This window comes from Microcaecilia unicolor, chromosome 1 (assembly GCF_901765095.1).
Source record: "Microcaecilia unicolor chromosome 1, aMicUni1.1, whole genome shotgun sequence".
Lineage (NCBI taxonomy): Eukaryota > Metazoa > Chordata > Amphibia > Gymnophiona > Siphonopidae > Microcaecilia > Microcaecilia unicolor.
This window is the reverse complement of record NC_044031.1, coordinates 172144065-172161608: the sequence shown is the minus strand read 5'-3', so window position 1 is coordinate 172161608 and position 17544 is coordinate 172144065. Positions and strand designations below refer to the sequence as shown.

Genomic DNA, 17544 nt, shown 5'->3' with positions numbered 1-17544 from the left:
ACCAGTTTGTGTTAATTAGGGAAGAGTCTCATATAATCACCACGGTCGGTTTCACTTCACTCACTACTACTACTACTACTACTTAACATTTCTAAAGCGCTACTAGGGTTACGCAGCGCTGTACAATTTAACATAAAAGGACAGGCCCTGCTCAAAGAGCTTACAATCTAAAGGACAAGTGAGTAGTCAATTCGATAGGGGCAGTCAAATTGGGGCAGTCTGGATATCCTGAAGGTAAGAGTTAGGTGCCGAAGGCAGCATTGAAAAGGTGGGCTTTAAGCAGAGACTTGAAGATGGGCAGGGAGGGGGTTTGACGTAAGGGCTCAGGAAGGTTGTTCCAGGCATAGGGTGAGGCGAGGCAGAATGGGCGGAGCCTGGAGTTGGCAGTGGTGGAGAAGGGTACTGAGAGGAGGGATTTGTCCTGTGAACGGAGGTTTCGGGTGGGAACATAAGGGGAGATGAGGGTAGAGAGGTAGTGAGGGGCAGCAGATTGAGTACATTTGTAGGTAAGAAGGAGAAGCTTGAACTGAATGCGGTATCAGATTGGAAGCCAGTGAAGTGACCTGAGAAGAGGGGTGATATGAGTATATCGGTTCTGGTGGACTATAAGACGTGCAGCAGACTTCTGAACAGATTGAAGGGGGGATAGATGGCTAAATGGGAGTCCGGTGAGAAGTTGCAGTAGTCAAGGCGAGAGGTAATGAGAGTGTGGATGAGAGTTCGGGTGGTGTGTTCAGAGAGGAAAGGGCGAATTTTGCTGATGTTGAAGAGGAAGAAGCGACAGGTCTTGGCTATCTGCTGGATGTGTGCCGAGAAGGAGAGGGAGGAGTCGAAGATGACTCCGAGGTTGCAGGCAGATGAGACGGGGAGGATGAGGGTGTTATCAACTGAGATAGAAAGTGGAGTGGGTTTTGGTGGAAAGACGATGAGCTCAGTCTTGGACATGTTCAGTTTCAGGTGGCGGTTGGACATCCATGTAGCAATGTCGGTTAAGCAGGCCGATACCTTTGCCTGGGTCTCCGCGGTGATGTCTGGTGTGGAGAGATACAGCTGGGTGTCGTCCGCATAGAGATGATACTGGAAGCCATGAGATGAGATGAGGGAGCCCAGGGAAGAGGTGTAGATTGAGAAGAGAAGGGGTCCAAGGACAGATCCCTGGGGAACACCAACAGATAGCGGGATGGGGGTGGAGGAAGATCCATGAGAGTGAACTCTGAAGGTGCGGTGGGAGAGATAGGAGGAGAACCAGGAGAGGACAGAGCCCTGGAACCCGAATGAGGACAGTGTGGCAAGGAGTAGATCATGATTGACAGTGTCAAAAGCGGCGGATAGATCGAGGAGGATGAGGATGGAGTAGTGGCCTCTGGATTTGGCAAGGAACAGGTCATTACAGACTTTAGAGAGTGCTGTTTCTGTCGAGTGTAGAGGGCGAAAACCGGATTGAAGTGGATCGAGGATGGCATGAGAGGAGAGAAAATCAAGGCAGCGGCTGTGAACGGCACTCACTCGGTGAACCTCTGCCCGTGTATGTTTTAATCACAGACTCAACCCCCCATCCTTCCTACATGTATGAAACCTTCTGTGCTGGTATCATTAGCGATATTTATCTACTCTTAACATTACAATAATTATTCACGTAGGTGGCTGCGTGGCACTTATCTGTGTCTACCGGTGTGCTCAAATACCCCGACAGGTGCCTGTTTCACTCTCAAAGCTTTGTCAAGGGGGAGTCAAAGCACCGGACCTGCAAAAACACAAGCTCTAGTTAGCCCACACCACATTAAAAATACTCCCTCTTAAATATCCTCTTGGCTCCCAGACTTACTGTTTTACTGCTTCCTAATTGCCTCACGCGTCAACCTCACTATGGCGTCGTCTTGTTTATAGTAGTTGTACCAGAAACAGCTAATCTAATCATGAGCTTCCGGATCTAAACTCTTGCATGAGATAAAACACCCCAATGGATATATGTATTTAACCCTTTGGGTTCTAGAGTATCTAGGTGGTATATCCAAAAGGTTTCTCGTTGAAGCAATTTTCTGTTATGATCCCCTCCTCTTGCCACTGGACTGGCCTGATCAATTATCATGCATCTTAAGGTGTTAATCGTGTGCCCTTTTAATACACAGTGTTGGACGAGCAGAGCTCCCAAATTTTGTGCTATAATACGTGACCGATGTTCAGTCATACGTGCATGTAATGATCCAGTGGCTTTCCCTATATAAACCTTGTCACATGAGCAGAGTCTGACATGTAGTGTAATGCCTTAGCTTATACGCTCTACCATCATGTGTAAAACGTGTTGCCTCTTGTGTCAAGTCACATGTCTTGCAGTGTGCTCTATTGCATTTGTAATGACCCAATGTTATTGCCGGAGTGCCACTCTCAGCTTCTGGTAACTATGCTGGACTCAATATTTCTTTCAGATTTCATGCACGTGAAAATGCCGTTCTTAGATGATAATCAGCAAACAAGGGATGCGACCTCATTACATACCAATGTTGCCTGATAATGCCTGCTGCCGCTTCTCCTCACGTATCTCATAACAAATGTCATTATAGAATCCTCTTGCGCTGGCTGTTGTTTCCATTGTAACAGGAGGTCTCTATTATTGTATTTCACTCTCACATAAGCCCGCCTCAATGTACTTTGCGGATATTTTCTCTGTGACAACTGTGCACAAAATTGATGGGCATGTGTCTTGTAATCCTCTGCAGTCGTGCAAAGTCTCTTGAAGCGGAGAAACTGTGAAAAGGGGAAACTATCCCTCAATGCTCTTGGATGGCAGCTGCCATATTCTAGAAACGTATTCTTATCGGTTGGTTTGGTGAAAATTTTGGTAATGAATTTCCTTTGGATTAATCTTATTTCCACATCCAAAAAATGTATCATGGTATCTGACCAGGATAATGTAAATTGTATCTTTGAATGGCATTGATTGAGCCATGCATGAAATTCTGTCAGCTCTTGTACATTCCCGTACCATAATAAACAAAAAACAAACAAAAAAAACATCATCTATGACGCGGCACTGATTTCTAACTTGGATTGAAATGGAGAATGACTCAACCATTGGTCTTCAAATGCCGTCATAAATAAATTGGCTAATGTTGGAGCAAACGTTGTTCCCATAGCTACTTCCGATTTTTGCAAGTATAATTTATCTTTAAATTGGAAAAAATTGTTGCACAATGCTAACGTGGTTAATTCCAATGGGACCTCGTGTGGTCTTGGATAGGTGCTTAATATGTTATCAATAGTCGTCAGTAACTCATCGTGTGGAATCATGGTATATAATGATTTGATGTCCAGTGTGGCCATTACCACTGGGGTGTCAGGTAATTGGACTTCCTGTAATACAATTAGAAAATGTGTTGTATCCTTAATGAAGGATGGGCTTTGCATCACATACTCCTTCAAAAATGAGTCCACATATACAGAAAGAGGTTCCAGGAGAGACCCTCTCGATGACATAATGGGTATACCTGGAGGATTTACTAGATCCTTATGTATTTTAGGTAATGTATACAGTACTGGAATCATAGGTGTTTTTCTGTTGAGGTACTGATGCACTTTACCCGTCAAAAATCCTTGTTCTAAACCTTATATAGTGCCATTAATTATCGGCGAATGCATGCTTTCTATCATAAGGCTCATTTTATGTAAGGAGCCCTACACTAAATAACACGTTAACAGCATTAGTGTACACCAGGGGATCTCAACCTAGTCCTTGGGACCCACCAAACCAGTCAGGTTTTCAGGATACCCACAATAAATATGCACGAGAGAAACTGGCATACAATGGAGGCTGTGTATGCAAATCTCTCTCATATATATTCATTGCAGATATCTTGAAAACCAGACCACCTTGGTCTGTCCCGAGGACAAGGCTAAGAACCCCAGAAGCCTCATTTCATTCCTTGCAGCCTCCTCAATTAGCCCCACTTTAACCTACCTGCCTAGTCTTTTTTTTTCCACTTTAACCCAAAGGCTCTGTCCAGAGCAGCACATAGCTGGTATTTTTATATACATTTACTGACAGTTGTGGTTTTCCTTCTCCAAATTAGATATTAAAGCAATTTACATATACAAACTAAATAACCTTGACCCCAACAGATTCTCTCCCATATTTATAAATAGATCATAAATAAACTGTACTATGACCAATTTCCTTCATGCTGCTGTAAACCTTTGGAAAAAACCAGTAACATAGTTTTAAAAGAATACTAGACACATTAGGATAATGTTGCAGTAATCCATACATGTGACAATACATACGACAAGAGACTCTGGCTGTAAATTAGAGAGGTGGACCTCCACTCTGCTCTGCTAATGTCTTCAGATAGTACCTACTACACCCAAAGAGCCGTGGGGCTGTTTTGATAGCTTCTCTGTTACACCAAGGGAACTTTGGGAGGCCTGAGTCAGTTATTCTGTCTAGCAGCAGGTATACAACTGTCAGACCAATATTCAAAGGCAGTTAATGCTCACTGCCAGCCTGTAAATGTGCAACATCCTTATCCATTCACTTTTAGTCTCTATGGTGGCAATTCTACAACAGGGCGCTCCGAGAACACGCACTAGAAGCCTATTACATAACGGTGCCTGGGCACCCAGGTGCTGTTATAAAATAGCGTATCGTACCATCAGTGCACCTAACATTTAAACATTTACACCAGCACAGACCTGGCGTAACTACGGTTGCATGAATGTGGCAGGAATGCACATTACTGATAGTATTTTGTAAGCTGCACATGTAAGTGGGAACCCTACCTATGTCCTGACCGTATGTACACCTTCTTTGCATTTATGTACAATGTCACACCCATGCACCGTTACAAAATAGCACTTAGGCACCTTGCTGGTACTTTCATAGGTTAAGTGTACACTTATGCACAATGAGTGCTAGTATTCTATAAATTTATGAATGCAAGGGGTGCTCAAATGTGGGTGGGACTTGACTCATCTGCATCAGAGCTAGCTTGTTTATATGTTTTGCTTGTATGTGTTTATGGATTTTTGTTCTCTCTTTCCTATTAATTATGGTGTTCTATTTCCTTTATTTCATATTGGTTTACCTTAATATTTTATTAACTGCTCTTATGAGCGGTATATCAACATTTTTAATAAACTTGGAGCCAAGTTATAGAATTTCCCTTCACTTAACTAGTGTTAGGCCAAAAATCCCTCTAATGGAAACGCTACTAAAGCAGAGGATTGTGAGATTTCTTGAAGTGAATAGAATGCAGGACCCGAGGCAGCATGGCTTCACTAGTTGCAGGTCATGTCAGACGAATCTGATTGGACTTCTTCGACTGGGTGACCAAACAGTTGGACGTGGGAGGGGCGCTTGATGTGGTGTACTTGGATTTCAGAAAAGCCTTTGACACAGTTCCGCATAGGCAACTGATAAATAAATTGAATGCCCTCGGTAAGGGACCTAGAGTAACTGATTGGGTTAAAAATTGGTTGAATGGAAGGAGACAGAGGGTAGTGGTAAATGGAGCTTGCTCTGAAGAAAAGGACGTTGTCAGTGGAGTACCGCAGGGATCGGTCCTTGGGCCGGCTCTTTTTAATGTCTTTGTGAGCAATATTATGGAAGGGCTGTCTGGTAAGGTTTGTCTGTTTGCGGATGATACCAAACTCTGCAACAGGGTGGACACCCTGGAGAGTGTGAATGACATGAGGAAGGACCTAGCGAACATGGAGGAATGGACCGATATTTGGCAGCTAAGATTTAATCACAAAAAATGCACAGTCATGCATTTGGGTCACAAGAATCCAAGGGAATGGTACAGTATAGGGGGTGAAGTGCTTCAGTGTACGAAGGAAGAACAGGACCTGGGGGTGACTGTGTCTGATGACCTTAAAGCTTCCAAACAGGTAGAAAAAGTGACGGTCAAAGCCAGAAGGATGCTTGGGTACATAAAAAGAGGGGTGAACACCTGGAAAAAGGAAGTGATAATGCTATTGCATAAGTCTCTGGTGAGGCCCCATTTAGAGTACTGTGTGCAGTTCTGGAGACCGCACCTACGAAAAGATATAAACAGGATGGAGTCGGTCCAGAGGGCGGCTACAAAATTAGTAAGCGGTCTTGAACACAAAAAATATAGGGACAGGCTAATGAACCTCAACATGTATACGCTGGAAGAGAGGAGGGAGAGAAGAGACATGATAGAGATGTTGAAATATTTCAAGGGCATTTAAGTACAGAAGTGAGCCTTTTTCAACTGAAGGAGAGCTCTGGAATGAGGGGGCATATGATGAAGTTAATAGAGAATAGGCTAGGAGTAATCTAAGGAAGGGTGGTGGAGGCGTGGAATGGCCTCCTGGTGGAGGTTGTGGAGTCGAGGACTATGTCAGAATTTTAAAAAGGCATGGGATAAGCATGAGGGATCGCTTAGGAAAAGGAAGAGTTAGGGGTTAAAGAGGATGGGCAGACTGGATGGGCCATATGGCCTTTATCTGCTGTCATGTTTCTATGTTTCTATCCAACGAGATGTAGCTGTTATAGCAACAGTACAATTCCTGAGATACAAAATCATTTTTTTCCTGATTTAACTAAAAGCACTCAGATTGGACAGTTGACCAATTTATTTTATTTATTTTTGGAGCAGACATCTGCTCCGGGTAGGGGATAATCTGAAATTACTGGATTGTGCAGTAATGAGATCTCAGACCCATTAAGTACTTTCTTCCTTTATTTGTATTTACATTCAGCCTGAATGAGCTCTAGTTGGGCACTATTTACAAGGTTATTTCTGGTTTCTTTTTAACTTGTTTTCTATTTCTATCATGGTACTTCTGTCCTGAATTTAAAAACAAAACTGTAAACGCCAATGTCTGTCTTAGTGAGCGCATGTAAAATCATAATTACACAAGGACATCTTGACATTAATGCCAATTTAATTATTTCAATTTAATTATTTGAAACAAATAAAAAATTGTCAGTTCTACTGTTTCAAAGCACAAACATTTTCTACTAGCTCCCCACAGCACACACACTTCCATCTGTTATTTACTGCTCAGCTTAGTATAGCTAAACGTGACATTATCCAGCACCACCAAATCAATAACGCCATCGCCTAGTGGCATAACATAAAGCTAAGGTTGCTATACACTGTACTGCTATATTATGGTCAGTATGTTAGAAACATGCTCATGAGCAAATTGCAGCAGCATACATAATACACATGCAAATACTTATTTAGGAATCAATATTCAGTAGGCAGTGGTCAGCATTTTGCTGACCTCACTAGTGTTATTACTGGATATTCAATGCTGGGTCATGTCTGAGCTTTGGCATGAATATCCAGTTCTTGTGGAGCCAGCAAACACGTGGAGGGGCATAATCGAATGGGGGGGGCCCAAGTTTTCATGAGGGCGTCCTTGCAAGACGGCCCCGTGAAGGGGCGGGGAAACCCGTATTATCGAAACAAGATGGGCGTTCATCTTTCGTTTCGATAATACGGTCGGGGACGCCCAAATCTCAACATTTTGGTCGACTGAGAGAAGGACGCCCATCTCCTGATTGTGTCGGAAGATGGGCGCCCTTCTCTTTCGAAAATAAGCCTGATAGCCGGTTAAGTCGATATTCAGCACTTAACTGCCCATGCATTACCGCATAAACAATGGCCTTTGGTAGTGACGGCGTGGGTTTTGGTTGACTGCAGACCAATTTTCAGTGTGCCTGTAAAAAAGGCCTTTAAAAAAATTTTGTTTTGCTGAAAATGGACGTGTGGCAAAATCAAAATTGGCACACATCCATGTTGGGTCTGAGACGTTACCACCAGCCATTGACTTAGCGGTAAGGTCTCATGCGTTAACCAGGTGGAAATGACCTACACACATCAAACGCCACTTGATGAGCATAGCGGACAAGTGCCAAAAAATAAAAATTATTTTTCGGACTTGCGTAGCGGATGTGCGCCAAAAATGAAATTACAGCAACAGCCAAATGGTAGCTGGGCGGTAACTCCAAATTGTCACACATTGGGTGCGTGTTGGCACTTATGCAGCTTAGTAAAAGGGCCCTGAAGATAGGATTGTGGTTTATGCTGTCCATTTATGCAGTTATCTGGCCAGTTAAATGCTGAGTATCAGGATTTAACCAGCCAAATTCTGACTCTGCTCCTGCCCCTGGAAAGCCCCCAAAATAGCTGGTTTCACTTAGGCGATAACTGGTTAAGTGCCACTGAAAATAAGCGGACAGCTCCAAAGAAGCGATTTAACTGGTGAGTGGCCATTTCTGGCCAGTTAAATAGTTTTATTATTGACCAGAAAGTCACTATTTATGTGGGAAATCCACAACTTATAGAGATTACAAGGGAGCGTGGCTTGGGTGAAAGTAAAATTAACACATGTATTCCCCATTTTTACAAAGGGAAAACATGAGTCTTGGGTAAATCTCCACAGTGGGATTTATACCTGCACAAACTCACATATATATATTTTTTTAAATAGTTCTTGTTTTGTCCAGGGATTTACATGTGGGATCAACGGAGTCATTTCCACACCCAAAATGAAACCATCTTAAAAATGCAGCCTCACTATTTAACTGGTGGCAACTACATGTGAAGGCTCGTAAAATGGGGACAGCTACATGTGGAAGTGCTGAAACCTCCACATGGAAGCTGCTAGGTCCGAGCCATTCATTTTTTGAATGTGTATCTTTGTAAAATGATTGTTTTAAATGTGAAGCAGTACATCAAATGCTAATAAAACTTGAAACTTAAAGCAAGCTGGCAAATTCTTGCAGGAGTGCATGTCTATTGTAGAAAACACTCTGTTTTAGTAGATCCTTTTCTATACTACAATTGAAATGGAGTACATCCTGACCTGGATGTCTCAATTACAATCTCTACTTTCTAAGTAAAATGCAGCTTTATACTTATATCATCACTGGATCATCAATAAGACCAGGCTGTCACATTTACCTCAGTGCCAGTGTGTAGCACCCAGGCTGACGCTCACTTTCTCTAATAAGGTATGTGCCTTCTGAACCTGCAAGAATTTCATCCGCCTGCGTCCGGGAAATTATCCCATGGAATCTAATGGAATTAAAAGACCAAGATTTTACTAAAAAATAACATCTCTGAATAAATCATAAGAATTACCAGTCCATAAATCAATAAAATTGTACAAGTAAACTCCCAATGAGGGCTATAACCACAGATAAGAGAGAGAGGCACAGAGACTGCTTGCATACCTCAGATCTCTGCACATCATTCTCCATAGAATGTATAAAAAGATACACACATAGTATTCCCTGTGAAGGCTTTGGAATGTTTTCAAAGCAAAAGCATGGATGTGTTTATACCTTAAATTATGCCTGCATTTACTCTTTACCATGAACAAACATTCTGTGTTAATCTATCTGTATATGTTTGCATTTTCAAATGTACATACGTAAAGGCAAATCCCTTTCCAACCACACATCCACATCCAGGAATGCTTCTACTCAGTTTGGGCAATGTTACATTTGATTACACAAGCCATACATTTGGAGCTTATGCAAACAGGGGCAATTCTATAAGTGGGCACCCCGATGCTCCACAATGAGAGTCTATTCAACAGTGGAATCTGGGAACCCAGATTACGTTATAAGCATATGAAGTTATACCGTATGTCATAGACCTTGTATAACTGGTGGGTGACTAAATGTATAAGGGGGTGCTTGGAATGAGGAGTAGCCTAATGGCTCCTGCAGCAGCCTGCAAAACAGGGGAACTGGGTTCAATTCCCACTGCAGCTCCATGTGACTCTGGGCAAGTCATTTAACTCTCCATTGCCCCAGATATAAAACAAGCATCTGGATATCTACTATAATAAAACGCATTTCCAAAGTTCTGAAGCTGACTCCGTGGCTTCAGGGTTCGTAAGTTCGTAAGGGTGTCACATCTCTCTCTGCCCCGCCCTCGCGTAAAAACATGATGACGTTGAGGGGGGAACAGTGAGAGTGAAGGGATCACTGCAGAGTTGCCAGGCAACGGTACGCGACGTCAGACGCATAGGGACCTATCAGAGGGAAGTGTATGGGAAGAAGGGAGGAGCGTCAGGAGAAGGGATCATTTTGTGTGCAGCACGCAGGAGAGGAACATTGCTGGAACATTGGTTTATTTTTCTTTCTTTGCAGTTCCTATGTGTTCAAAGTTTGGGAAAGGTATGAGGGTCTAAAAACAAACAAACAAAAAACCCCACAGAGGATCCACATTAAGGGAACTTCTGTTCTCCATATTGGATGTTGTGTGTTCTTTTCCGATGTTCCTGGTGTGGGTATATGGGATAACAGATGGGGGGTTACGTTGTGTGCCTTCACGGTGTTTTCCTGCCTGCTGCCGGTAGTGTATAGCGGCGACATTCAGACATATTTGTTCTTAATATGGCTGTCGGCAGTGCAGGTTCTTAGTAGGGATTGCAGTATTTCAGGCATTGTTTTATACATTGGTATCGTTCGGTCGTGCTGCATACCGTTGTGATGTGGTTTGGGTTACAGTTTTGCCGGGATTTCCGAGTGCGCTGGCAAATCAGTGGGGCCGGCAAATCGCTGGGTGGCTGGAGGGGGGCAGGGGAGACAGCAGAATCACTGGGTGGCTGGAGGGGGGCAGGGGAGAGAGAAGAATCGCTGCATGGTTCGAGGGGGGGTAGGGGATACAGGAGAATCGCAGGGTGGCTGGAGGGGGGCAGGGGACATAGGACAATCGCTGGGTGGCTGGAGGGGGGGCAGAATCGCTGGGTGGCTGAAGGGGGGGCAGAATCACTGGGTGGCTGAAGGGGGGGCAGGGGAGAGAGCAGAATCGCTGCATGGCTCGAGGGGGGGAAGGGGATACAGAAGAATCGCTGGGGAGAGGAGAATCGTTGCATGGCTTGAGAGGGGACAGGGGAGACAAGAGAATAGCTGGGTGGCTGGAGGGGGGCAGGGGAGAGAGGAGAATCGCTGGGTGGCTGGAGGGGGGCAGGGGAGAGAGCAGAATCGCTGCATGGCTCGAGGGGGGGAAGGGGATACAGAAGAATCGCTGGGGAGAGGAGAATCGTTGCATGGCTTGAGAGGGGACAGGGGAGACAAGAGAATAGCTGGGTGGCTGGAGGGGGGCAGGGGAGAGAGGAGAATCGCTGGGTGGCTGGAGGGGGGCAGGGGAGAGAGGACAATCACACACACTCTCTCTCTCACAGACACACTCGTACCCAGTCTCACTCTCTGTCACACACACACACTCGCACGGTGATGCCAACCACGCAGAGGGGGGGAGAGGCAGGGGGTCCTGAGACCACAGGGGAGGGGAACGCAGAGGGGGGGAGGGGGTCCTCAGACCTGAGAGGGTGGGATCCTGAGACCAGAGGGGAGGGGATCCTGACACCAGAGGGGGGGAGGGGGTCCTGAGATCACAGGGGGAGGGGGTCCTGAGACCACAGAGGGCGGGGGGAGGTATCTCTGTCACACACACATTCTCTCTCTCACACACACTCTCTCACAGTCAGTGTCTTTCTCTCTCTCACTCTCACACAGTCTCTCACACATATATTTTCAAAGCACTTAGCCTTCCAAAGTTCCATAGGTTTCTAAGGAACTTTGGAAGGCTAAGTGCTTTGCAAATGAGCCCCTTTTAAAGTCTCACACTGTATCACATTCACTCTCTATGTGTCACACAGTCACTCTCACACACACTCTCGGTCTCACACACTTGGTCTCATACACTTTCTCGGTCTCACAGATAATCTGTGTAACGCACACATACTCTCTCACACTCTGTCTCACACAAACTCTCTCTCTCTCACACATACACTCTCTCACACACAGTGTATCTGTGTGAAACACACTCTCTCTCATAGTCACTGTGTCTCACATACGCACTCGCACACACTCTCACTCAAACACACACACTCTCATTCTCACACACACACTCTCTCTCTCACAGACACACTCACACCCAGACTCACTCTCTGTCACACACACACACTCGCACATTCACTCTCTCTCTCTCACACAGTCACTCTCACACACACTCTCTCTCAAACATACACACTCCGAGGAAACCCTTGCTAGCGCCCGTTTCATTTGTGTCAGAAACGGGCCTTATTTACTAGTCAAACATACAAATGGCAAGTGACCGACACACCTGCAAATGCGCAGTAGAGACTTCCCTCTCTGTGCCGTCCTCGCGTCAAGACGTGATGACGTCAGAGGGCGGAACAGGGAGGGAAACAGAGTCGGACTGTTGGACGCTGCCGCCTGGAAATGAACATCGTGTGCACCAACCTCCACCCTCCCCCCCATCCCCGCCACCGCTCCCGCCCCCCTCCGTATCGGGCCCCCTGCACTGACCTGAAAGTGCCTCTCACCTCCGTGTGGAAGCGCTGCAGGCAGCAGCAGAGCGATCTGCTGCTTCCTGCAGCACTTTCACACGGAGGTGAGAGGCGCTGTCAGATCAGTGCAGGGGGCCCAGCACGGAGGGGGGAGGGAGTGGCGGCGAGGAGGGTAGCTGGAAATCTCGCCCGTTTTAACGGGCTTAATGGCTAGTAATATATAAACTGCTTTGATTATAACCACAGAAAAGCAGTATATCAATCACATCCCTTTTCCCTTACTCTGTAAACTGAATGAGTAAGTGGCAGCTCTGCCCATGTGAACACCTCCCTTGCAATTCTGTGCTAAGCCACTTCTGCATACCCTTACAGAACAGAACTCAGTCAATGTGTTTTCTGGCTGGTTTTCTGTATATTTATGGGTGGAATGCAGCACATAACTAAGTGCCCTATTACAGAGTTGCATTTATACTGGGCGCATGATTTTATAAAATCCTACTTCCACAGGCAAAGCAAAACTTTAGCTAGAGAAATGATTTGAGGGTTATACTCCAAGTGGCTAGTTTAGATTTTGGAAATACAGAATGGAGAAGACGAGAGTATGTTAGGTACTAGGGATTCCTTGATTATTTTTTTTAATGAAAGAACAAAGAATATGGCTTTTTAGGACATGAGAAAGAGTCCAGAGAATGTATACAATATGAACAGCATCTTAAAAATAGGATCTGTGCTTAGATTGACAGACTCTCTTGCACTGGGTGATCAAACTATTCATAAAATAAAAATAGCCTGAAGTGTCACATTCTGATGCGTAGGGAGTGTAAAGAAAACAAGTTGATATGAGTTTGTTCTTTCCTTACCAGTAAGGAGAAACAGGAAGGAATGCAGTGAGGAATCCCCCTTCACTTCAGAAGACAACAAAAAATCATACTCATAAGCAGCACACAGGGAAGAGTGTCAAGAATCAACCGCCCGATATTTAAAACTATTTAACTGAATAAGAATGGCTTCTGGTCGGTTAAATAGCCTTAAGCAGACTAAGTGCTAATATTCAGCATGAAATAGCTGGCTATCTTGGCTGAATATTACCGCTTATCCCTGGATTCTATATAGTGTGTTTAGATTTAGGCGCCAAAATTGGCACAGATTCTATAACACCACACGTAACTTAATTGGCAGCTAATGAGCACTTATATCAGCACTTAACAAGCAATAATGAGCTCTAATAGGCACCAATTACAATTTAGGCGCACAACTCGCTAACCGTATTCTGTACTACACTGGCTCCCAATCAAAGAACATATCAACTTCAAAGCCCAGACTTTAATCCACAAGATAATACACAAAGAATCTCCGGACTATGATAAATCTGATCGACCTCCCAGCAAGAAACATGTTTGTATCCTCGCGAAAGTACCTCAACCTGCACTACCCCAGCTGTAAAGGTCTCAAGTACAAAACTTATTATATAGTAACATAGTAGATGACGGCAGAAAAAGACCTGCACGGTCCATCCAGTCTGCCCAACAAGATAAACTCACATGTGCTACTTTTTGTGTATACCTTACCTTGATTTGTGTACCTGTCCTTTTCCGGGCACAGACCGTATAAGTCTGCCCAGCACTATCCCCGCCTCCCAACCACCAGCCCCGCCTCCCACCACCGGTTCTGGCACAGACCGTATAAGTCTGGCCAGCACTATCCCCGCCTCCAAACCACCAGTCCCGTCTCCCACCATCGGCTCTGGCACAGACCGTATAAGTCTGCCCAGCACCATCTCCGTCTCCCGCCACCGGCTTTGCCACCCAATCTCGTCTAAGCTCCTTAGGATCCATTCCTTCTGAGCAGAATTCCTTTATGTTTATCCCACGCATGTTTGAATTCCGTTACCGTTTTCGTTTCCACCACCTCCCGCGGGAGGGCATTCCAAGCATCCACTACTCTCTCCGTAAAAAAATACTTCCTGACATTTTTCTTGAGTCTGCCCCCCTTCAATCTCATTTCATGTCCTCTCGTTCTACTGCCTTCGCATCTCCGGAAAAGGTTCGTTTGCAGATTAATACCTTTCAAATATTTCTCCTTCCTGGGCAGCCAACTCTGGAACGCTCTCCCTAGACCTATCCGAGCAATCCATGACCACCCTACCATTCAGGAAAGCACTAAAAACCCATTTATTCAAGCAAGCCTACCCAAAGGACCCAGATTAATCTTATGAACCCATCTACCTTACATATACCGAAGAGAAAACGACATTGGCCCAGACTCTATCTCCCACCTTAACTTCCTCTCTATCACCTGTCTCTACCTACCCATTCATCCTATTACAATGTTTATATTTAATTTCCTACTTTACATAACAAAATTCTGTGTTACCTATTACTATGTAAGCCGCATTGAGCCTGCTTTTAGTGGGAAAGTGCGGGATACAAATGTAATAAATAAATGAATGATGTGCCCTGAACTTCTAACATGCGCGGGCAAAAAGGGGCATAGTTATGGGCAGGGAAATAGGCATTTCATGGGCATTCTGAAATTTAGATGCCTAGTTATAGAATATGGCCCAGTGCACCTAAATCTATGCGCCAGGATTTACATCATGTTTTGATGTAAATGGATGTGAGCAGATTTAGGCACTGAAATATCAACTAAGCGTATTCTATAACTGGCGCCTAAATCTAGGTGCCGATTATAGAATATGCTTAGTTGACACTGATTTCAGTGCCGATTTTTTAGGGACCATATATAGAATCTCCTCCTTAGCGGCTAGCCCGGTCACCGGCTATCTCACACGACATAGCCAGTTAGTGCCAATATTCATTGGCCGACCGGCAAAGTTCAGTGGACAGATAGACCTGCTATTTATGTGGGCCTATCTCTGGCCACTATAACTTAGCCAGTCAGCCAATGAATATCGACTTAACCGGCTATGTTTTCAGCGGCCAAAAACAATGGAAATTCAATGCTGGTCGCCGAATACGAACCTGGCACTGAATTTCTGGGTTCAGTGTCGACTGCAGGAGTTAGCTGGGCTCCCTCCTGCGGTCTGAATATCAGCCCCCAAGTGTCATTTCCTCCATGTCCCTTGTAATGCGTCCGGTGTTTTTTCTCACTAAGAATTGTTTTACTCATTTCAGAATTTCCTATTTTCTGAGGAGGAGGAGGAAGAGTAATTCCCTGCATAATAGTCAATTGAAGTAGCCAAAATTAAGTTGGCAAAAAAGACCTGTAGAATCAGTGGGAGGACCAGCCTAGAATAAGGAGACTGAATACCTGCTATTTATGTGGGCCTATCTCTGGCCACTATAACTTAGCCAGTCAGCCAATGAATATCGACTTAACCGGCTATGTTTTCAGCGGCCAAAAACAATGGAAATTCAATGCTGGTCGCCGAATACGAACCTGGCATTGAATTTCTGGGTTCAGTGTCGACTGCAGGAGTTAGCTGGGCTCCCTCCTGCGGTCTGAATATCAGCCCCCAAGTGTCATTTCCTCCATGTCCCTTGTAATGCGTCCGGTGTTTTTTCTCACTAAGAATTGTTTTACTCATTTCAGAATTTCCTATTTTCTGAGGAGGAGGAGGAAGAGTAATTCCCTGCATAATAGTCAATTGAAGTAGCCAAAATTAAGTTGGCAAAAAAGACCTGTAGAATCAGTGGGAGGACCAGCCTAGAATAAGGAGACTGAATACCAGTATTGATTTTATTACATTAGTCTTAAAACAATTTTTTACAAACTGTAAGGAGGTTGGAGGGTCTAAGCAGGTCAGGAGGAGGTATGGGGCCAGACTACATTCCCCACAAGGCCCTGGGAGAAGGGATCGTGGGGGGGGGGGGGGGGGGTAGGTCCAAAAACTCGGTATGGCCCCCACGTGGAAGGGAGGGGGAAAAGGACTGGAAAGAGCAGCTGCTATGGCAGACGAGGGCCAGAAGGGGGAGCAGGGATGGCAAAGCTCAATTCCCTTGGGTTAGAAATCAGTACAAGCTTCCTTCCACCTGGGAGGGGGAGGAGGTCTCCAACCAACAGCCTAGCAGAGAAGTGCTTGGAGGAAGGAGAGTCTGGAGGGACCAGCACACCAGGTTTGGAGGAGCCGGTTGACATGGACTGTAATTGTACTTTGGGGCAGAGTTGCAGGGACTGAAGGCAGTGGGTGGTCACAGGAGTCAATTAGCTGTGTTGTGGGCAGTTCACAGCCATTCTGCAACCACCCAAGCGGAAAGACTTTTAAAACTGAAACCCAGGCTGTTGAAGGGGGGGGGGGGGTGGGGAGAACTTGGATTTAAAGGGAAGTTTTTTTTTCTTGTTGCTTTGTTTTGGAAACTGAATGGGACTTTAACCCCCTTGAACTGAGATTTGTGGAGGAGGGGAAATAAACTGTTTGGAACTAAAAGCTGTGTTGTCTGGAAGGACTTTGTTTGTGGACTGCTGAAAGGAGCCTACCACCCCCTGAAGGTTTGCTACCGGGATGACAGTTATTACAGTACACAGTAGAGAATTTTGACATAAAATGGATCATAAGCCACAGGCTCAAGGGCCTTTAACACTAAAGAAGTGAATTGAAATCACTTAACATAAGTTTTTCTGCATATTTTTTTATTTATAAAATGACCTAGCTCCAAAACTTGCATTTCTTTCAAAATAGAAAAGAACCCAAAGATTTAATATTTCTACACCTTTATATTTCTCAAAATGCTTAAAGGCAATAGAAAAGAATAAAAAATGGTACATAGCAGTAATACTACTACTACTACTACTATTTAGCATTTCTATAGCGCTACAAGGCATACGCAGCGCTGCACAAACATAAAAAGTAATACACCTTGGCAAGAGTTAAGTGTTACAGGGATTTTCACAAAAAGTCCCAAATCATCCCACATTATGTTTATTTAGCACAATTACTCTTTTAAAGAGTGCCTTTCTCTCTATGCCAGTAGCTTAACAGGGAAGAAGGTTTCCAAAATTTACAGTGCCTTGCTAAAGTCTTCACACCCTTGTACGTTTTTCATATTCTGTTGTCTAAAAGATAGAATTCAAAACTCCTACTTTAGTGCATTTTGATCTGTACAACATACTGCATACTTTCAATATGAAATACATATGGTGTACAGAATTCGAAGCCTTTTGTGCATACCTGTGTATGTGAGAATATATGCCTTTGTGAACCTAGTAGGGATAAAAAAAAAAAAAGTAGCGATATATAGTATGTAAACCCCTTTGACGACAGGGAGAGGAGATGAAAGGGAA

General features: G+C 44.6%; 1 protein-coding gene across 1 annotated transcript in view; it reads right to left on the bottom strand.

Moving 5' to 3' along the window:
- Positions 1-17544, bottom strand: part of CHN2 (chimerin 2) — a 505884-nt gene that overhangs the window by 239104 nt on the left and 249236 nt on the right. Inside the window, exon 5 of the mRNA XM_030202483.1 lies at positions 8937-9050. Coding sequence (XP_030058343.1) covers positions 8937-9050 — 114 coding nt within the window. The remainder of the gene's footprint in view (positions 1-8936; positions 9051-17544) is intronic.